The sequence below is a fragment of the Beta vulgaris genome, chromosome 2 (assembly GCF_026745355.1).
Source record: "Beta vulgaris subsp. vulgaris cultivar EL10 chromosome 2, EL10.2, whole genome shotgun sequence".
In the NCBI taxonomy this organism is placed as follows: domain Eukaryota; kingdom Viridiplantae; phylum Streptophyta; class Magnoliopsida; order Caryophyllales; family Amaranthaceae; genus Beta; species Beta vulgaris.
Window position 1 is genome coordinate 5,770,595 of NC_079203.1, and position 21,415 is coordinate 5,792,009.

Here is a 21,415-nt window from a genome sequence, read left to right on the forward strand (position 1 = left end):
TTTAATAGGGAGACATGTTACAGATCACAAGATGGTTACAACTTGTATCAAGCACACTCAAGAGCATTAGGATTTAGTATTAGGAAACAAACTCTAAGGAGGAGGAGAATTGATAATTCAATATACGAATTCTACTTGGTTTGCTCAAAGGAAGGAGGCTCAAAATCAACAAACAAAATAACAGAACAAAAAGAAAAGGACACACAACAAGAAAAACCTGTTCATATTATTTCTTTACCTTTTAAATTAGATTCACAAGCATTCAAATGAAAGTGATTTCTAGCATAATATGTACTATCTTAAAACAGGTTTTCCCAAATACAAGACATAGGCTTTGCCTTTGGCATATAGAGAAGAACTTTGTAAGCCACTTCGGATCCCTCAAGACCAATGAAGACTTCAAGAACATGTTCAAGAACTGTTTGATGGGGTGTCAAAATGAATCAGGCTTTGAAGAATTGTGGGCGAAAATGATGGAATTGTATGGACACGAGAAAAAGGAATGGTTCGAGCAAGTATATGATCAGAGACACAAGTGGTGCACCGCATTAAACAGGGATATGTTTTCAGCTGGAATCTTATCATCACAAAGAAGTGAAGTCACAAATAAGGCAATATCATTCAATGCAAAAGCAACAACAAACCTGTTTGAATTCTATCATATATTTGAGCAAACAGTGAAAAGATGGAGAAGCAATGAAACTAGTGACAACTTCCGGAACAGAACTGAACGTCCCAAAGCCGTCAAATCCAAATCAAAGCTTCTGAAACATGCAGCTGATGTATACACACTAGCACTGTATAATGACTTTGAAACAGAGTATGAGTGGGCAATGGCATCATTTTTACGAGCATTTGCAACAGAAAACTCACAGCTGAAGTTGTTTGAAGTCTCACCAGAAGAAGATTTCAGCAATTCACATACAGTAGCATACGATGAGGCACAACAGAATTAGTGTGCTCATGTCAATGCTTCACAGAGACGGGGATGCTTTGCTTTCACATAATAAGGGTCATGCACATGTTCAGCATATTTCAAATACCACAACAATATATCCTTAAGAGATGGACAAGACTTGCAAAGTCAGCAGTATGGGAGAATGTTCAAGGTTAGTGAAATAAATCAATATGACTAACTGACAAATGAAAGCAACTAACTGAAAAACTGAAGACTCCAACTGAAACAATTAACTGATCACCTGAAAGATTTAATTAGTGAACTGAAAAAAAAAGGCTCCAGCTGAAACATTACTATAACTAACTGATAAATTAATGTTACTACCAGAACATTAATTGGGGGTTTTGTTTGTGTGTGGGAGGGGGGATATTAGTGGTGGGGGTTTTGGGGGGTGTGGGGTTTAACACTTAACTAACTGAAACAATTAACACACCACCTGAAAGAATTTATAAGCTATCTGAAAAATTTAGTTAGTCAAATGAACTAATTGACTAAGAAACATTTATTAAAGCAGACAAGGACCAAAGCCAAAATGCACAGTTGTGGACACCATGGAGACATGCAATAACCAAGAATTTCTACAACCTAGTGTCAATATGTCAATCAAATGAGGATGCAAGAACATTATGTGACAAGTCGTTGAAGGAATTATACAAATCAGTGAAAGAAGTTTTCAAGACTGATCAACAAAAACAACAAGAAATCGAAGATGAAGAACTACGAAGACAAACAGTTGAAAATCCTGAGGTGATAAAGACAAAAGGAAGACCACCAAAGGGAAACAAGAGAGTAAAAGGACATTTTGAGAAGCGTAAAATGAAGACAAGGCATCCGAACGAATATGGAACAAAAACCCCAAATGTACCTCAAGTTGAATAGTGTTCAAATAATATTAGTTTTCAATTGTATTCCACTCAGTAATTGTATTGAAATTTACACTTGTTTATTCCTAAGCTACTCGAAATTCAGTAATATTAGTATTTATTGTCCTTCAGTTAGACTTGTTTATTTTTCAGCTAGTGTTTCTAGTGCTTCACTTAGACGTGTTTACTTTTAAGCTTATATTAATTCAGTTTCAGTTAGACTTGTATATTTTTCAGCTAGTGTTAATTTGCTTCAGTTAGACTAATTTATTTCTCAGCTTATCTTTATACTGCTTCAGTTAGACTTGTGTCTTTTTCAGCTAGTCTTAATGATGCTTCAGTTAGACTTATTTATTTCTCAGCTTATCTTTATACTGCTTCAGTTAGACTTGTGTCTTTTTCAGCTAGTCTTAATGATGCTTCAGTTAGACTATTTATTTTTCAGCTTGTATTAATTGTACTTCAATTAGACTTGTGTATATTTCTGCTTCAGTTAGACTTATTTGATTTTCAGCTCTATTAATTACGCTTCAGTTAGACTTGTGTAGTTTTCAGCTAGTGTTAAATTTCCTTCAGTCAGACTTATTTATTTTTCAGCTAGTATTAATTGTGCTTCAGCTAGACTTCTTTATTTTTCAGCTAGTGTTTATAGAGCTTCAGTTAGACTTGTTTATTTTTCAGTTAGACTTGTTTGTTTTTCAGCTACTATTTACAGTGTATAAGTTAGACTTAAAATTTATATTTACAAATATATGTCATACACTTATTATTATGAGTTAGATTTTTCATTTTTCAGTTGGTATTTGTATTTTTCCAATTAATTTTCAAACAACTTCATTTTTACACAAATGTATTCCATTCAAAGTAAGTGTAAATGTACAATTCATTAAAGAACACAGATATAAAATGTAAAATGAGTTCTGTGCTATTTGTACTGTACATTGCAAAATTCAATGGTTTCTATTTCTACTGTACATTATAATAATAATAAAAAAAAGTTTGGCACCTAAGAATAATGAAATTTCAACAGTTGCTCTATTTTCACTTTGTCTCCAAAATTATTATTCAACACATCTTCTACTTTCGCCTCATGATCCCTCCTTCGCCGTAAAATGTGTGCTTCTTTTCTATTCGTCTTCTTTGATCGATTAAATGCTAATTTATCTAGAACAGCCTCTTTATCCTTCCTTATCTTCTGTCTTGCCATCAGTTCAGGTTTCTTTGCAGACCAAACATAACAGTCATGCTTCACTTTCTCTCTCAGTTTGTTTAAAGGATGGTCCACAAGACGAAGAGCAAGCCTACACCGCTCAAGGTTTTTGGTGGCTGCCTAAAAAATAAAAAAATCAAAACTATTAAAAAAGGTTCAAAAATGTAACAATTACAAAATAAAACTAACTGAAAATAAACAACAACATCAACTAGTCTTTATAGTCCTTCATTGTTTTTCAGGTAGTCCTTATAATGCTTTCAGCTAGTAATGATTGTGTTTCAGTTAGACTTGATTGTTTTTCACCTAGTATTTATTATGTTTCAGTTAGACTTGTTTATTTCTAAGCTAGTCTTTACAGTGCTTCAGTTAGACTTCATTATTTCTCAGCTAGTCTTTATAGTGCTTCAGTTAGACATCTTTGTTTTTCAGCTAGTCTTTCAAGTCCTTCACTAACTGGCTATCATACCTTTTTCTATTAAAAAACTTTCAAAAACAGAAATGTAACAAGCAAAATACTCCCTAAAAACAATAAAGTAATCATACCCTTTTAAGGTCAACAAGTGCAGCATGGTTAGTATTTTGACCGTCATACAGCTCCATGGTTTTGATTGCATAGACACCACAATCAAAATTGTTGTCCTTGCTTCTCCAAGGGAAGTAAAGAGTTGATGTTTGCCAATGGTGGAGACGATCAAAATCACGACATCTCATAGTCTCTTCATAAAAGAATCAAAAGCACGACACTGCATTTGAAGATCAAAAAAAAAACAACAATTAAAAAACAAGTAATAAAATGGAACAAAAAAAAAAATACAAATGCTCATAAAAAGGTACGTACAAAGTATGTAAGACCGTTAAATTCCTCATGCTTATATCTATCAATGTCCTTCATGTCTGTACGATTGTCAATATTTTCAATCCTTTTTGCTTTCTTGTTCAGCACCAAGACAGTATAATGATCATCCTTGTGAACAGGAACAAAAATCTGGAAGATAAACATAAGATGCAAAAGCAATAAGTCTACCTGACAGAGAACAAAAAACAAAATGAAATACTAAAAACACTAGCTGAACTAAAAACATACACTAACTGAAAACATAAACTAGGACTAACTGACAAGTAACATACACTAACTGAAAGAGAAAATTACACTAACTGAACAAATAAAAAAATGGTTAACAATAATACAACTAACCAGTTCAGCTTCTCGAATATCATTCCGTGGAAATGATTTCACCCATGAAGAAATAGCTTCCTTACATTTCTTGTAGAATAAATCATCATCTTTTGTAATAAGCTTTTTCTTGTTTTCTTCCCATTCCTTAAACTTCTGATCATACTGACTAGTGCCCTCCAGGTTCTTCAAAATAATCTCATTTTCAGCAATCTCACTCTCAAACTGAACCTTTTTTACCTTCTCAGCACACAACCAATTGATATAGTTCTACAACAAAAGAAAATAGATATAATGACAAACTGAAACATTAAGTTTAGTTTTCAGTTAGACTTTTTAAAATGTCAGTTAGATTTATTTACTTTTCAGTTAGACTTATTTAGTTTTCAGTTAGACTCATTAAGTTTTCAGTTAGACTCATTAAGTTTTCAGTTAGACTCATTAAGTTCTCAGTGAGACTCATTAAGTTTTCAGTGAGACTTATTTACTTCTCAGTTAGACAAATTTACTTTTCAGTTAGACTCATTTAGTTTTCAGTTAGACTTATTAAGTTTTCAGTAAGACTCATTAAGTTTTCAGTTAGACTCATTAAGTTTTCAGTTAGACTCATTAAGTTTTCAGTTAGACTCATTAAGTTTTCAGTTAGACTTATTTACTTCTCAGTTAGAGTAATTTACTTTTCAGTTAGACTCATTTAGTTTTCAGTTAGACTTCTTTATTTTTCAGTTACACTTATTTATTATTCAGCTAGACTTATTAAGTTTTCAGTTACACTTATTTAGTTGTCAGTTACACTTATTTACTTTTTATTAGACTGAAAACATAATATGACCAACTGAAAAACATAACATGACAAACTGAAAAACAGAAGATGACCAACTGACAAAATAATATGACCAAATGAAAACAAACATATAAAACTAAGCAATAACAACACTTACAAAAGGCATAATATTAAACCAGAATCTCCTTGTTGCAGAAGGTGATTCCTCTTCTTGCCTATTGAACATGAAGGCGCATCCGTCAATAACTCCACTTGTCAGCCAACCTTGACGAGGCATGCTAATTAAGTCGAACTTGTACAACTGAACCGCATAGTTGCTATGAGGATTATCAAAATCCACAATGAGATCACTTGTTAGTTCACTTTGCATAATGTCATTTTTCATCTTCACTTCCTCAGAATCTGTATCCAATGACATATATGCAACATCTTCATACTCATTGTAAAATAGATAATCAACCAGCAACCTCTGGTCAGGAGACAGATCACTCAAATATCTATTATAATGTTGCAAACTTCGACACAATATTATGCCATGGTTGTTGACAGGAACAACATGCAATCCAGGGGTAGAAGATGAAACATCACCAGCTTCCTTCTCATCCTCTTCTTTTTTACCCTTGTCAGAAGATGAACCAACTCCTTGATCAGCAATCCTATCAATGAGGTCCTCCAAACCTTCATCGTCATAATCATCACCCGGTTCCTTAACCCTCACAACTTTCCCAACTTTCTCTGAAGTAGGGTCATAGTCCCACCCCTTCAATAATTCAGGTGTTGAAGGGATTTCTGACTTTGATTGTTTCTGAGGTTTGTAGGATTTGTATGATGATTGATCAGAATAAGAGCCATCACCCTGCATTCAATTAAAATATTAAAAAAGGATGACAGATATACTAACTGAAAGATAAACATACACTAACTGAAAATAGAAACAGATACTAAATGACAAGAAACATAAACCAAATGAAAATTAAACAATTACTAACTGACAAGAAAGATACACTAACTGAAACATAACATAATACTAACTGACAAAAAACAAACACTAACTGACATGAAACTTACACTAACTCAAACATAAACTGATACTAACTGACAACAAACAAACATACACTAACTGAAATAAAAGATATACTAAATGACAAGAAACATACACTAACTGAAACAGAAAAATAAACAAATTAAAACAGAAACTAAAACTATACTTACTCGAGGATATTTTACATTTACTGGAGTGATGATTGGAATTGAACTTCCAACACCCTCACCACTCTCTGCACTGTATGGAAGATCCTCAAAACAGGACTAGGAGTTAATAGTTGGAATGAAGGGGCGTCGAAATCAGCAATGTTTTTCCTTTTAGCAGAAGAATCAACTCTCCAAGACTTTCTGCTATATACATTCTCAACAGCTTCAACAACAGGAGGAGGAGGAGGAGGAGTTGGAGTACGAAGATCAACAATATCAATACCAGCAGCGGTGCGAGTAGGGACGTGTGTAGAAATTTTACACTTATCCTTATCCTTAGCCCCTTTGACTTGATCATCATCAGCATTCCTCCTCTTCCTATCAGCTTCCTTTGGTTGTTCTTTCTCAACATCTTAATTCAACAAAAAAAAATAAAAAATAAATAAAAAATAAAAGTTCCATTTGATATTTATATGATATTCAGTTGGTATTAAGACTATTTCAGTTAGAGTATCAAAATTTTCAGTTGGTCTGAATATTCTTTCAGTTTGACTTGTTTATTGTTCAGGTAGTCTTTATAGTCCTTCAGTTAGACTTGTTTATTTTTCAGCTAGTCTTTATAACTTCAGTTAGACTTATTTACTCTTCCGTTAGACTTATTTACTCTTCAGTTACACTGATTAAGTGAGACTTATTAAGTGTTCAGTTAGAGTAATTTAGTTTTCAGTTAGACTTATTAACTCTTCAGTTAGGCTTATTTACACTTCAGTTAGACTTATTTTCTCTTCAGTTAGACTTATTTACTCTTCAGTTAGACTAACTTAGTTTTCAGTTAGACTTATTTAGTTTTCAGTTAGACTTATTACCTCTTCAGTTAGACGTATTTGCTCTTAAGTTAGACTGATTCAGTTAGACTAATTTAGTTTTCAGTTGATATACTTTTCAGTTAGACTTATTTAGTTTTCAGTTAGACTTATTTTCTTTTCAGTTGGTCCTTAATTTATTTCATTTAGTATAATTATTCTTTTATTTGATACTATTACAATCATTTTCAGCTACACTTTATAATACTTCATCAATTATTGTTCAAGTAATCTTTATAGTGCTTACTTCCTATTTATTTTTCAGTTCGTTTTCATATTGTTACAAACTAAAACAGTATTTCAGTTGCTATTTATAAGATATTATTTCCTTTAGAGCATCACATTTTTCAGTTGGTCTTTGAATTCTTTCAATTAGGAATAACATGAAAGAAACTTACTTCCTCCTTTCTCTCCTTCTGCATGAACCCCAGCATCCAACTCCTTATTTCCTCCTTCCTCTTTATCTCCTTGAAGACCACAATCATCATCAGCATTGCCAGTCTTCTTATTATCATCTTCCTTCGGTTCTTTCTCATTATCTTCATTCAAAAACAAAAACAATAAAAAAATAAATAAATACACAATAACTGAAAAACACAAAATCAGAAATGAATAAATTCATTGACAAACTAAAACTATTTTTCCACCAGATACCAAAAGTTTCATTTGGTATTTATATGATATTCAGCTAGTATTAATATTATTTCAGTTAGAATATCAGACTTTTCAGTTGGTCTTTTTATTCTTTCAGTTAGCTATTTAACTTTTTCATTTAAGCAAACTAAAACAATACAATAAGAAGAACTTACTTCCACCTTCCTCTTTTTTAGTTATCAGTTAGACTTATGTACTCTTCAGTTAGACTTCTTTAATTTTCAGTTAGACGTATTTACTTCTCAGCTAGACTTATTTACTTCTAAGTTAGACTTATTAAGTTTTCAGTTAGACTAATATAATTTTCAGTTAGACTTATTAACTCTTCAGTTACATAGTTTCAGTTAGACTTCTTTATTTCTATGTTACACTTCTTTACTTTTAAGTTAGACTTATTTGCTCTTCAGCTAGAACTGACATTATTTCAGTTAGAGGTCAACAGTCTTCACTTAGAGTTCAAGAGTAAAAAAAAAAAACATAAGATAAATGAAACTCACAGGAACATCAAGAGCATCTATTTCCTCATCAGTCATCAACTATGAGGAAGATCCATGATAAGCTGCCTAATTGAAGGTGATGGACCCTCAACCACCTTAATTATAGGAGAACCAGACTTCCTACTAGCAACACTAACACTGGGAGTTTTAAACTCAACCTTCTATTTTTCACGCTTCACCGGCAGAATAAAATCCATGTTGATCTCAAACTGCTTCACAACATCAGTCAAATCCTTCTCATCCTGCCAATAACTGATAAATGGCTTACTGACATTTGAATAATCCAGATTACGACACTTGAAGTTGTGAATAACAGCAAGAGTCAAAGCGCTGACGCATCCCGAAGCTTGAATGATACTTTCTTCTGTCCAAGCTCAATCTTCTTAATCATAATAGACTGATGACAGTCCAAAACAGCAGCACAAAGACTTCTCAATATATATCCACACCAGTCATAACTTGAAATTGCAGATGCATCTTCTAAACTCTTGGCACATTTCAGCACAGGCCCTAAATCAGCTATAGGACATAGAAGCTTGGACAACGAAAAGATAACAAATAACTTCTTGAAATCATCCCCGGATTCATATTTCTTAAACAAATCATCCCAATTTTTTCTACCAATATATACCTTCTTGGGATCAGAAATACCAAGAAACCTATGCCAATCCTTCCTGGCACTTCCAGCCTCTATCTGACTACCTTTCCTCCTAAAGGCGTCATCATCTATAACCTCTACTGCTCTATCTGACACAGGTAACCCCAAAACATCACTAATGGTAAACTTATTAAAAATCAGTTTACCATTCTTTGTTGAAAACATCATTCCAGATGCATTGTAATTTAACAACACCTCCAAATTCAGATTAGGACAAAACTTCTTTATCCTAATATCTAAGAGACTCCCAAACCCAATATCCCTAATGTCTCTTTTTTGCTCATCACTCAAATTACTAACCACTTCATTTAAATGGGAATAGTCTGACAATACTTGTAGATTAATTGACTTTATTTCTTGCTCAGTGAAATTCCTAACAAAAGTGAACAAAAATAACTTTAAAACATAAAAAAAAAACACAATCATATAATATAAAAGGAGAATAATGAAAAAAACATACGATCTATCAAATGTGTCTTTTTGTTGATCGGGATTAGATCTTGAAAATGAAAACTTGATTGGTGATAAATCAGATTTGCCTTTCTTCTTAGACAAGGATTTATCACATCTGAAAGAAAGAAAGTTTAATCAAACAATAAAACTAACTGAAAAAAAAAACAGCATCAACTGAAAAATACAAAGATCAACTGAAAGAATACCAACATCAACTAAAAGCAGCACCATCAACTGAAACAATAGCCTAGATTATTTTTAAGGTAGTCTATATAGTGCTTCAGTTAGACTTCTTTGTGTTTCAGATAGTCTATATAGTGCTTCAGTTAGACTTGTTTGCATTTCAGCTTATATAGATTGTGCTTCAGTTAGACTAGTTTATTTTTCAGTTAGTCTTTACAGTCCTTCAAAGTAACTTCTTTATTTTTCAGCTAGTATTTGTTGTGCTTCAAGTAGCCTTGTTTATTTTTCAGCTAGTCTACATAGTGCTTAAGTTAGACTTGTTTGTTTTTCGGATAGTCTATATAGTGCTTCAGTTAGACTTGTTTATTTTTCAGCTAGTCTATATAGTGCTTCAGTTAGACTTGTTTGTTTTTCAGATAGTCTATATAGTGCTTCAGTTAGACTTGTTTGTTTCTCAGCTAGTCTCTACAGTCATTCAAAGTAACTTCATTATTGTGCTTCACTTAAACTTGTTGCTTTATCAGCTAGTCCTTATTATTTCATTTAGTATAATTATTCTTTCATTTCATTCTATTCCAATTACACTTAAAATTTTCATTGCAAATTTACATTACTTCAGTTAGACTTGTTTCTTTTATCAGTTAGTCAATATAGTGCTTCAGATAGACTTGTTCGTTTTTCAGCTAGTATATAAAGTGCTTCAGATAGACTTGTTCGTTTTTCAGCTAGTATATAAAGTGCTTCAGATAGACTTGTTCGTTTTTCAGCTAGTCTATATAGTGCTTCAGATAGACTTGTTTGTTTTTCAGATAGACTTCTCCCTTTGTCAGCTAGTCTATATAGTGCTTCAGATAGACTTATTTAGTTTTCAGTTAGGCTTATTTAGTTTTCAGTTAGACTTATTTAGATTTTAGTTAGACTTATTTAGTTTTCAGTTAGACTTATTAAGTGTTCAGTTAGAGTAATTTAGTTTTCAGTTGGACTTATTAACTCTTCAGTTAGACTAATTTACGCTTCAGTTAGACTTATTTACTCTTCCGTTAGACTTATTTACTCTTCAGTTAGACTGATTCAGTTAGACTTATTAAGTGTTCAGTTAGAGTAATTTAGTTTTCAGTTAGACTTATTAACTCTACAGATAGACTTATTTACACTTCAGTTAGACTTATTTTCTCTTCAGTTAGACTTATTTACTCTTCAGTTAGACTGATTCAGTTAGACTTATTTAGTTTTCAGTTAAACTTATTTAGTTTTCAGTTAGACTTATTAACTCTTCACTTAGACTTATTTGCTCTTTAGTTAGACTATTTGCTCTTCAGTTAGACAGATTCAGTTAGACTTATTTAGTTTTCAGCTAGACTTATTTTCTTTTCAGTTGTGGTCTTCTTACTACTTCATTTAGTATAATGACTCTTTATTTCATTGTTTTCCAATTAGACTAAAAATATTCAGTTAAAATTTACATTGTTTCAGTTACACTACTTCATTTTTCAGTTACACTACATTTTTCAGTTACACTACTTCATTTTTCAGTTACACTACTTCATTTCCTTCAGTTACATCTTTATTTTTTAAAAAAAGTAAACAAAAACAAATTAAAAACAACAAAAGAAAGGTAGAAATGTCTAAATGAAACTAAACAAAATCAACTGAAAGAATATAAGAAGCAACTAAAACAATACTAGAATCAACTGAAACAATACAAGAATCAACTGAAGGAATATAAATATCAACTGAAAACAACATCAACTAAAAGAATACAAGTAGCAACTGAAAGAATTTATAATCAACTGAAAGAATATATAAATATCAACTGAAAAACAACAACAACTGAAAACATGTGTATAAAACAACAAAAACTGAAACACAAACCCTAAAAACATGAAATAAATACTCTGATAAACTGAAAACATTCAAAAATAGAAAAAAAAATATCTAAACTACTCTAAGAACTTGAAATCTACCTTGGATCATAATCACCATCTTTCTCTTTCTTCTTCCCAGCAGTAGACATGCCAAATATTTTCCTGAAGATGCAAGACTCTTCACCTTCTTTGACTTCGGGCTACATTACAATTACAACAAAAACGCTCAAATTTTGAAAACAAAAAAAAAAATTTGCAGCAAAAACAAACGAAATTATACCTAGAATCATCATTTCTAATCCTCTTCACCATATTTGCGATGCAAACGTAATGGATTACGAACAAAAAAACACGCTAAGTTTCAACACAGAAGCAAGCAGAGAAGAGAAGCAGAGAGCAGAAAAATTCTAGAAATAATCAGTAAATAATATATCGGTTTCTTTGAAATGAAGAAGAATCAGTTTTAAAACTAGCGAGAATCAAGTAGAAATCCAAAAAACAGTTTCAAAATCGAAAAAAGATAATGACCTAATAACCGTTATATGTTTTTTCTAAAAATAAACAAAACTGCTGATCAACAAAACAAATATGAAAAAAAAAGAAAGCCCGCGCGTTTTTGATGGCCAGGCCCGTCCGACGGAAGCTATTGGGTCAGACGGTCTGACCCAATACTTTCACTTATTTTTATTACTAAATATTTTTATATTATTAAATCTAATTATTAAAATAGTAATATTAATTTACTTCTTAGATATTATTGTTATTATATTCATCATCAAGTATTAATATATTAATACAAATAATATAAAATAATTATTATTAATTATCATTATTATCATTAATTATTATTATTATTAATTTATGATTATTAATATTATTTATTTATAACTATCATTTAAAAATATCCAAAATACTATTATTATTATTATTCATTATTACTTATCATTATAATTATTATTTAATATTCATATTATTATTGTTTAAAATATTATTTATACATTCAATTTAATTCAATTTAATTCAATTTAATTTAATTTAATTCAATTCAATTCAATTCAATTCAATTCAATTCAGTTCAGTTCAGTTCAGCTCAGCTCAACTCCGATAAGTTCAGCTCCGATAAGTTCAGTTCAGTTCAGTTCAGTTCAGCTCCAATAAATTCAGTTCAGTTCAGTTCAGCTGTTTTATGCCGAAGAGAACAGGCCCTTAGTCACTATGTTAATATATAGAATCATTGCTCCGATTTGTACCTGTGGTTGGGCGCCTAATTTAGGCGCCTGACCACAGGTCCGGGCACCTAATTTAGGTGTCTGGACACTTTTTTTTAAAGTCAATAGTTCGATTTTGTGTATTAAAAGAATTATAAAATTTCATTAATATCAATAATGCAATAATGTGGCCGGAAAATTAGTCGGAAAAGTTGACGGAGTTATTGTCGCCGTAAAAATTGCCGGAGTTCTTGATGGGAGATCCTTGTTGATGAAAGAGATGTAGCGAGGGAGTGATGGAGAGTGAAAGAGAGTGGGATAGTGAGTGTTAAAGTATAAATACATGTATATGTATTTATATAGGGTGTTAGTAAGAAATTCCAAGATGGCATTTAGCAAATGAGTAAAAACTGAACCAAACAAAGCACAAGGGTTTAGAAATTGTGAGAATCGAATTTGTGATAAACTAATAAAGTAGTATACTCAGCAAGACAGCAACCCTCATCAACTTTAAAGTTAAATGCTCCTTTATCTCGCAATACCATAGTCCGATCTAGTGGACTAAGGACCTACCTAAATGCTCCTCCATCTCTCAGTGCCTTAGTCCATTCGAGAGAATTAAGGACTTGGAGTTAGGGATGGCAACGGTTTAGACTTGGACCGGCTATGCATAATCCGACTCCGACCCTACAAGAAGTCGGATTTTAAATTTGAGTCCGCGTCCGACTCCGACTCCGAAAATCTGAATCCGATCCGACTTAAATCCGAACATCCGACTTAAAATTCGAACATCCGATTCTGAACCCGATCCGACTTATTTTTCTGCCCATTTTTTTATAATAATACAAATAATCTAAATATTACTATTATTTTTAACAATCATTTCTTCAATAGGAAAATCCTATATAATACAATTGGCTGAAAGTCGAAGTCGGGTTATACATAAATAATACATTAATATAAATAAGAAAAAAGAATTTATTGACTCAGAGTCGAAGTCGGATTCGGATGTCGGATTATTTTATGAGATCCGACTCCAACCATCTTCCGACTCGGAGTCGGATTTTTAAACGGAGTCGAAGTCGAATTACTTTTTTGTCGGAGTCGACTTGGATTTTTTTTCTTAGGATCAGAGCGTCTAGTCCGGACCCGAACTGGGTTGCCATCCCTACTTGGAGCAAGGGCCCTAGGCCATAGGGAGAAACAAAGGTTCTCACCTCCAGAATTTAGTGGGATCCGAAAGTTGGTGGGATTCGAATCTTAGATTTTTATAAGATGGATATCCTATCATTTAGGATATCCTACCATTTACACCAAGTACTACTTTCTTCAACACTAGGAAAGCTTGGTAACTGTTGCTTAGGAAACTGATGTCCTACGCCAAGCTACAACCCTTAGTCCTCTTAATAGTCCATCAGAGTGAAGAGGCGGTTGCAATTTTGTCCATGAGCAGTTTCAGCAAGCTATTAAATCTTGAGAAAGGTGGCAAAAATGAAATTCAGACAGCGCGAAAATATAACAGTCGATGTAAACACTCAGGAAGTCATTCAGAAATTCAAGAGTACATGAGAAGTGAATCCCAGATAACATATTCACAGCAGACTAGTTGTTCCCTCCATGAAGCCAATGGATACAAAAACTGGAACCCATTATGCCAAATAAACATTCTCAACATCTTTAACTAGCTAAGCTCGTACATTGTTAAGCAACTTATCAAAACTTCAGCAAGCGCACCTTACGTGCACCTGCAACATGACCTAACAGATCAACTAGATGAATATATACATTACAATTGAAGTTCACAATCAGTAAAATTTGCTGCAACTTCAATATGTGTTCTGACCACCAAAGCACAACTGATTGGATTGATCTTGTGTTTGGTGACTAAACACAGGGACTTCGCATTGAGCTAACAAATCAGAAGTTTTTGAGCCAGCTGCCTCATTGAAGCCACAGGCTCCTGTTGCTGCAAACTTTCTGCCACTCTGCATATATTCAGGAGGCGATGCTGGTAGATGATCTTGAACATTTGTATCTGCCTTGCTAAACATCAAATATGCTACAGCTCTGTCTATCGCGTTGGATTTTGATTCGCCTGTCTCCATTGTACTTGACCTGGAAACCGGTATTGATAGTTAGAATTGGACTGTTAAAAAAAATGATCTACAAAGGCATTATATTTTCTTCTTTTTTTTCCTTTTAAATTGTGGTTTTGTTTGAGTGGTGACTGGTGAGAGTGATAGAAACTTGATAATAACTGCAAAATGAATAAAACCATAATTGACAGAAACTAATGCCAGTAGAGCTAAAAACAGGTGCTGAATATACCTTGAGTGATCACTAGTCTGAGGCAAAGAAGACTCGTCGAAAGAAAACCCTTCAGCCATGGAATTTTTTGATGCCTGCTCCTCTGAGTGCTTAGCAAGTCGGTAAATGGAATCCCGAAGGCAGAGTCGCGTATTATCATTCAACTATAAAAGTTAAGGTATTGACCAAGTATCAGCAGCTATGAAATACAAAAAGTAGTCTTAAAGTAAGATGATTTGATATATGAGTTACTCCACCTGATTAAGGACGGTCTCAAGTCCCATAAGCACCGATTCTTCAACTGATGACAAATCATTGAACTCGAGCGTTCTTGATGTCTCGTAGTCAGAAGGATCCAAGTCCCTAGTCTCCAGTACCTCAAAAAAATAATGTGAATTAATAAACGGTACATCTGTAAATCAGACAAAAGGAGTTTAGTTTAGCTCTCCCAGACCTAGAATGCAGGGAGAATGTTATACACTCATACTAATAAAAAGATCCACAAGCAGCAGGGAAAGATCTAAAACTCACATTTATTTCATTTTACTTTTAGCCATTTAGGGCATGGGTCGCACTAAGAGTAAAGTATTAAGTGGGAAATGGGAGGGAAAGAGAGAGAGAGATAGAGAACTGTGATACATGGAGATGATGATAGATGGAATGAGGTAGAAAATGTGTCAAGATGAGGGAAGAATGGGAAATTATTACCATCATTTTAGGGGTAATAGTTACCCACCATCCTCCTAGGGTAATGTATTACCCCAAATGAGGGTAACAATTCCCTCCTTCGGTATTCCCTCCTCGCATTATCACTACACATTCCCTTCTAAGTAACACTATATTTACATATACAGTGAGTAGTAGTTTAGACAGCAATCTCACCTTTATTGATGATGGACCACAAGTCTGGCCTGAGTTGTGTCTGGAATTAAGTTTGTCTGGATGGACATGTCCATTAACTGAGCCATGTGAATAAGAGAAGTTGGGATTATTGAACCCCTTTAAGCTTCCCACTCCATCTGTATCACAAGAATCACTCTGAAAATCCATCATTTTGTTCATTGAATCACTATCAGATGGCATATCAATGTAGAGAGATTGTAGTGGTAGGACATCATCTTGGAGCAAGGAACTCCTATAGCAAATCAACATACAGATAGAGGCTAAGAAAATGAAGGGGAAACAAGACAGGTATGACAACATAATTGAATAGAGAAGCATCCTCATCGACTGCTTATGGCAAATTCGACACCCAAACAAGTTAAACTCTTATATGGAAAAAAAAACAAGAACATACAGAAATGCCAGCAACAAAGTCATTTCAGCTTCAATGGGATATCCAATTTTCCTTTTCTCGAAGATACAGGAGATTGTAAAACATGATTACATGCATAAAACTGTAAAAGCAGGTATGCTAAAACTCCAGATATTATACCTGTACAAGAACATGTCATCCTCTGGGTCAGTCCCTGTAAGATCATTGAAGTAGTAATCCGGTCGGGCAGAAGCAGCAGAATTCCTTAGAAAGGACTGAGAATTCTCAGAAGATCCTCCAAATTCGCTGGAGTCATGGGAATGCTCTCCGTCAGCTTGATTTACCTCTTTGTTTCCAGGTCTTCCAAACAACATTCGCTGCTGAGGTTTCACATTCGCAATGTTACCAGAATCAAAGGTGTTCTCCCATCCAGAATTCCCTCCAATTCCACATGTTTCCCATTGCATCCAACTATCAGGGGATGGAAGCCTGTCAAAGTACTCTTGATCTTTCAGGACAACAAAATCACCTTCATCATGTCCAAAATACCAGTCTGTCATTGTTATCTGCGAACATAAGAAACAAAAAGCAAATTGTTAAAACCAAAATCTTCAACTATCAGAATATTAGCATCATATCTTGAAGTTAATCCACTGCAGTCTTTTTCTCCCGAAAGTCTAAACTTTCTCACTTGCCTATGTGTTGAGTTATATGATGAAACATTATTGTTACATTCATCTACCAAACAAACGAAAGAGTCCAACATGCCGAAAACATCATGAAACAAAACAATTTTTCCTTTGTACCAAACTAACAGACTACATTTGACCTCATATCAGTCTTCGCTAACCTTCAACTAGTATTGTAATTCATTAGGAGTACTGATTAATAAAACCTGCAATATTATTTTTCTTCAGGATGATGTATCCACAAAAATAAAATAAAAAGTTTCTAAATCAATGTACTGTTCTATAAAGGATTGGTCAAAGTTAACAACTTTCAAGTTTATGACTTGAGCATATTACCCAGTATTATGTCCAAAATGCAGGGCCGTTCCTGATAATTTTTGGGCCCTAGGTGGACCTAAAAATAAAGGCCCATATATGAGTCGATCCTAATATTTTATAGGTCATATAATTAAAACCTTCGTACCTAAAACTATAATCTATATTTTGTTAATGATACCAATAAAAAATAAGCACATAATATTATTAAAAATTGCACAAAAATAGCACAAATTTCACTAAATATTCAAAAAGTGTATCAATTTTTATTTAACTGGTCATAGTTAATTTCTTTTTTGGGCCCCACATGATCGTGGGCCCTGGGCGGCGGCGGCACTCCTTGCCTACCCTCAGAACCGGCCCTGCCAAAATGGTAGTGACAATAACCTCCTCCCACCACCGCTTTTTTCATAGTTTTTGCAGACCAAATTTTTCATTACTTAATGCAATTGATTTAATAGGAGTTTTTGTAGAATGAATAGAGAGGAAAAAGAGTCTGACGCGCATATGCATAGCTCTGTCTTTTGTTAAAAGCTCATTAAGATATTGACATGCCGCTATTCTCTTTCAGTCTTTCATACCTCATCTCTTCACCGTCTAAGATTTCCTACTGCACAAGGTTTTCTTTTTTTAGTTTTTCTATCCTAGCTTATAACAAAAGATTAGGTCCCCCACACTACCCCCCTTCCCTGCCCCTTTTTATATGAATGATTAAAAAACACCCACAACACTTCTTATATTGTTGGCCGCAAAAAAGACTTATTATGACCGCAAAAAACTCTTTTATGCTGCACAAAACTATCATTTTCGCCCAATAAATTACCCCCTTCATTTTGAAAGTTCTTCCTACTTTGACTAATTTATTCTTATAAAAAATTCCAAATAAAAATAATAAAAGAAAACGGAAGGAGCAAATAGTATTATAATTTTTTACAATCTCTATTTCCTTGAGTTCTTCTACTACCCTCTTCTAGTGGTAAAATTCCGAAAAATGACTCCTAAAAATCATCTTATGATTTATAAAAAAAACATTTGCAAAAACACTTCGGAAAAATATATATTAAAAAATAATAATGGGTAAAGTTTATTATAGAAACCCTATCAATTCTTTTAACTAAGAAGTCAATGGTCGTAGTCAAAGTTTAACATGTAAAATGTCAAGAGAAGATGGTTACTCTTGAAAGGATTAAAGTGAGGACAAGTTTTTGTTTAGTGCCTAAAACAAAGAAAAGCGAGGATGTTTTTTGGATCAAAGACAGCTATTACAATTAGGTACAATCTATAGTGTGGCTGACAGAGCTGACACCATTCATACAGCTCACTGGTTAATTTGAGAGGCAATTTTGGTAATAAGAAGAAAGTATGAGCAATTTAACTAGATTCTCCTCCCATCCAAATTGATTGCCATAATTTTCTTTCAACTGACCCTACACGTAGTCATCCATTAAAAACTCAAACCTTTTCACTTTCATAGTAAAACTTTATGCAGAATACTTTACGATAAAAAAAAGTAAGAAAAAAAATACAATTACTAGTTCCTCACATTATTCTAATAGAAAATTTATGGTCCTAAAAAACTCGATCCTAATAAGGCAAGGGGAGATATAAGATCTACTCATTTAGACTAAAAATCGAAAATTTTACGGTAATATAACAATTTTCAACTAAAATCAAAAGATGACGAGAATCAAACCCTACTTAATCCTCTACAAGTTCCTCACTTGATCTAGTGGATTACATTAGCTTTCATTTAAATATGTAATTTCATATCAAAATATCAAACTCTTCTACATTTTATCCACACATGCTAAATCACTAATGTTAGAGCTATGTTTTTACAACCAAGAAAACAACAAATGGAGCAAGTTAAGTAAAAATCTAAATTACAACAAAACTAACCTGAAATTCAAAATCGAAAATAACATAGAATTCTAATACATTTGATAGAATTAAAAATAGCCTATACAACTCAATAAAGAGGAGGAGAGTTCTGACCACTTACACGCCCAAAGGAAGTTCCATAGTCCATACTAAAACCAATAAGTAATAGTAAGAATGACTCCTTTAGCTTATATTGTTGTACTCTCTCCTCTTTCTCCAATATTAGACAACTCACATGTCACAACAGGCAAGGGTTTAACAAATTCAGATAGTAATCAATTGTACAAATCCACTGCTAAACTCAAACTTTCTTTCTATCATTCAACTTAATTTCTTGCAATTGAACTACAAGTTAACAAGTACTCCTAGCTCATTTCGCGATAACTCGCTAACATTTAACACTTACTCCTATACATATAAAAACGAGAATCTATGCCTTTAAACAGTAAACTAAACTCTGAAATTCAGATTATCATGAAAATCAATGAAATCAACCACTAAAATTTAAATCCTCAATTCCTACTCTCATCAATAATTTATCTCAAACTATTCCATCAAAGTCATCAAAAGAACAAAATCTACATATAATTTCTGGTAAATGAAAAATAAACTCTGAGATCTACCTTATCATGAAAATTAATGAAATCAACCTCCAAAACTCAAATTCTCAAATCCTACTCTCATCAATACTTAATCTCAAGCTTTTCCATCAAATTCATCAAAATAAAACTACACATAAATTCTGGTAAACGAAATTAAACTCTGAGATTCAGCTTATCATGAAAAATTAATACAATCAACCTCCAAAACACAAATTCTCAATTCCTACTCTCATCAATACTTAATCTCAAGCTTTTCAATCAAGTTCATGAATAAAAAATAAAAATGAAGATACAATTTCTGGAAAACAAAATCATCAAATTCACAAACAACAAAAACTAACAAACAAATTCTCAATTCCTACTCTTATCCAATACTTACTCTCAAGCTTTCGAATCAAATTCATGAAAAAATTAAGATAAAATAATTTCTGGAAAACAAAATCATCAAATCACAAACAACAAAAACAACACAGTAGCTACTAAAATAAGACAAAAATCATCAAAAAAAATTAAAAATTCTCGAATAAATTACCTCTTTAGTACTCTTTTTATCACTGAAATGAAGAATACCGAAGTTGAAATCCGTCGCTGAAAATCTGAAGAAACTCACAAGATTCTTGCTACTGAAACTTCAATTTGCAGAAACAAACAATTGAATTTACAGATAGAGATAGAGAGAAAATAATTTAGAGAGAGAAAGGTAGAGAGATTTAAATATTAAAATTGGGAATTTTTGTGGCTGAGACCAAAATAAAAGTTGAACACAAAGAAGAGAAACACATGATTTTCTGTATACATATAAACAAAAATAAAATTAGGTGGGACCCACAATGAAAGAATTCATGGCTGTGAGAGGCTCATCAAAAAATGAAATACAATTGGTCCAGGTGTCAAAAGTGGGACCTACAATTGCAAGAGGCAAATCATATTTGTGGTCTGTGTTTATAGGTGGGACCCAAATGTTGAAATCAAATCATATTTGTGGTGCGCGTTTTATAAAGGTGGGACCCAATATCAAATACTTGGCTGTTTATTGAAGCTCTTATGGTACAGTCATATTTAGATATGCTTGCTTTGCTTTTTTTTTTTTTTTTTGGGGGTGTGTTTTGCCTTTTTTGTCCTTAAAGTGAGGTTGTACTTTATGGGAGAAAATGGAATAAAAGTTAGGTTGACCTTAAATGACTAATTTGTAGATTATACAAGTTTGACATGTATGTGAAAAGAGAAATTTTGAAATTGAAGGTTTTTTTTTTTGGTATAAGGTAAGATAATAGACTTTGTTGTCGGGAAAAAAAATTACGAAAAATAATGTTTTAGAATGAAAAGTCTAATGTGATGGATTCAAGGATAGCTCTTAGCTTAATGATTATCCTTAATATACATTATAGAAACATGTTTGAAAAGGAATAAAATAGTCGCGATTTACAAACGAGTCTACTACCATATGATTTGCTTCAAAAAAAATTGTATTGAATGTAGCATCAAGCATGAACTAACGAATCACAAAATATTACAGTTTGTAACAAGGGTTGCAATTTCCCACGGGAATGGAGACATGAAGTTGGGAAGTTTTCTAAATAACGTTGATGTCCATAATACTATCGACATTAATCTTCATGGTGTTCATCCCAAACTTTTGAGCTAAAAAAAAGATCATAGTGAAAAGCAGTGACTTACGCAAATAAATAGAGACTTGCTCAGAAAATATGTCTTTTTTGCTAGAAAAAACTAAACATATATAGTCAAAGTTCTCCTTCCAACTTTTACTTCAATATTCTAAATGTATAATACTCTACTCACAT

The 21,415-nt window shown here is 32.8% G+C and overlaps 3 protein-coding genes across 5 annotated transcripts; 1 reads left to right on the forward strand and 2 right to left on the reverse strand.

The window, feature by feature from the left end:
* The first annotated feature begins 950 nt into the window (after positions 1-950).
* On the forward strand, positions 951-1,958 carry LOC130590555 (protein FAR-RED IMPAIRED RESPONSE 1-like). Of its 2 annotated transcripts, none has more exons than XM_057393067.1 (2): positions 951-1,109; positions 1,470-1,958. In XM_057393067.1, exons 1-2 carry the CDS (start codon positions 989-991, stop codon positions 1,835-1,837), a joined length of 489 nt encoding a protein of 162 aa, XP_057249050.1. In that variant the 5' UTR covers positions 951-988; the 3' UTR covers positions 1,838-1,958. The 2 variants fall into 2 exon arrangements, with proteins under 2 accessions (XP_057249050.1, XP_057249051.1); XM_057393068.1 differs by having other exon boundaries at positions 1,473-1,949.
* A 700-nt stretch (positions 1,959-2,658) lies between these two features.
* On the reverse strand, positions 2,659-6,285 carry LOC130590322 (uncharacterized). The gene is made up of 6 exons (XM_057392452.1): positions 6,205-6,285; positions 5,150-5,848; positions 4,230-4,478; positions 3,873-4,019; positions 3,578-3,777; positions 2,659-3,151 (listed from the first exon to the last, which is right to left on the reverse strand). The coding sequence occupies exons 2-5, from the start codon at positions 5,408-5,410 to the stop codon at positions 3,742-3,744; spliced, it is 693 nt and encodes a 230-aa protein (XP_057248435.1). The 5' UTR covers positions 5,411-5,848; positions 6,205-6,285; the 3' UTR covers positions 2,659-3,151; positions 3,578-3,741.
* Positions 6,286-14,074: 7,789 nt separating this feature from the next.
* On the reverse strand, positions 14,075-20,386 carry LOC104887571 (hypothetical protein). 2 transcript variants are annotated; one of them, XM_010672230.3, is made up of 6 exons: positions 20,146-20,386; positions 16,307-16,692; positions 15,754-16,006; positions 15,129-15,248; positions 14,893-15,035; positions 14,075-14,679 (listed from the first exon to the last, which is right to left on the reverse strand). In XM_010672230.3, the coding sequence occupies exons 2-6, from the start codon at positions 16,684-16,686 to the stop codon at positions 14,391-14,393; spliced, it is 1,185 nt and encodes a 394-aa protein (XP_010670532.2). In that variant the 5' UTR covers positions 16,687-16,692; positions 20,146-20,386; the 3' UTR covers positions 14,075-14,390. The 2 variants fall into 2 exon arrangements, with proteins under 2 accessions (XP_010670532.2, XP_010670531.2); XM_010672229.4 differs by lacking the exon at positions 20,146-20,386 and adding an exon at positions 19,133-19,174.
* Between the last annotated feature and the right edge of the window lie 1,029 nt (positions 20,387-21,415).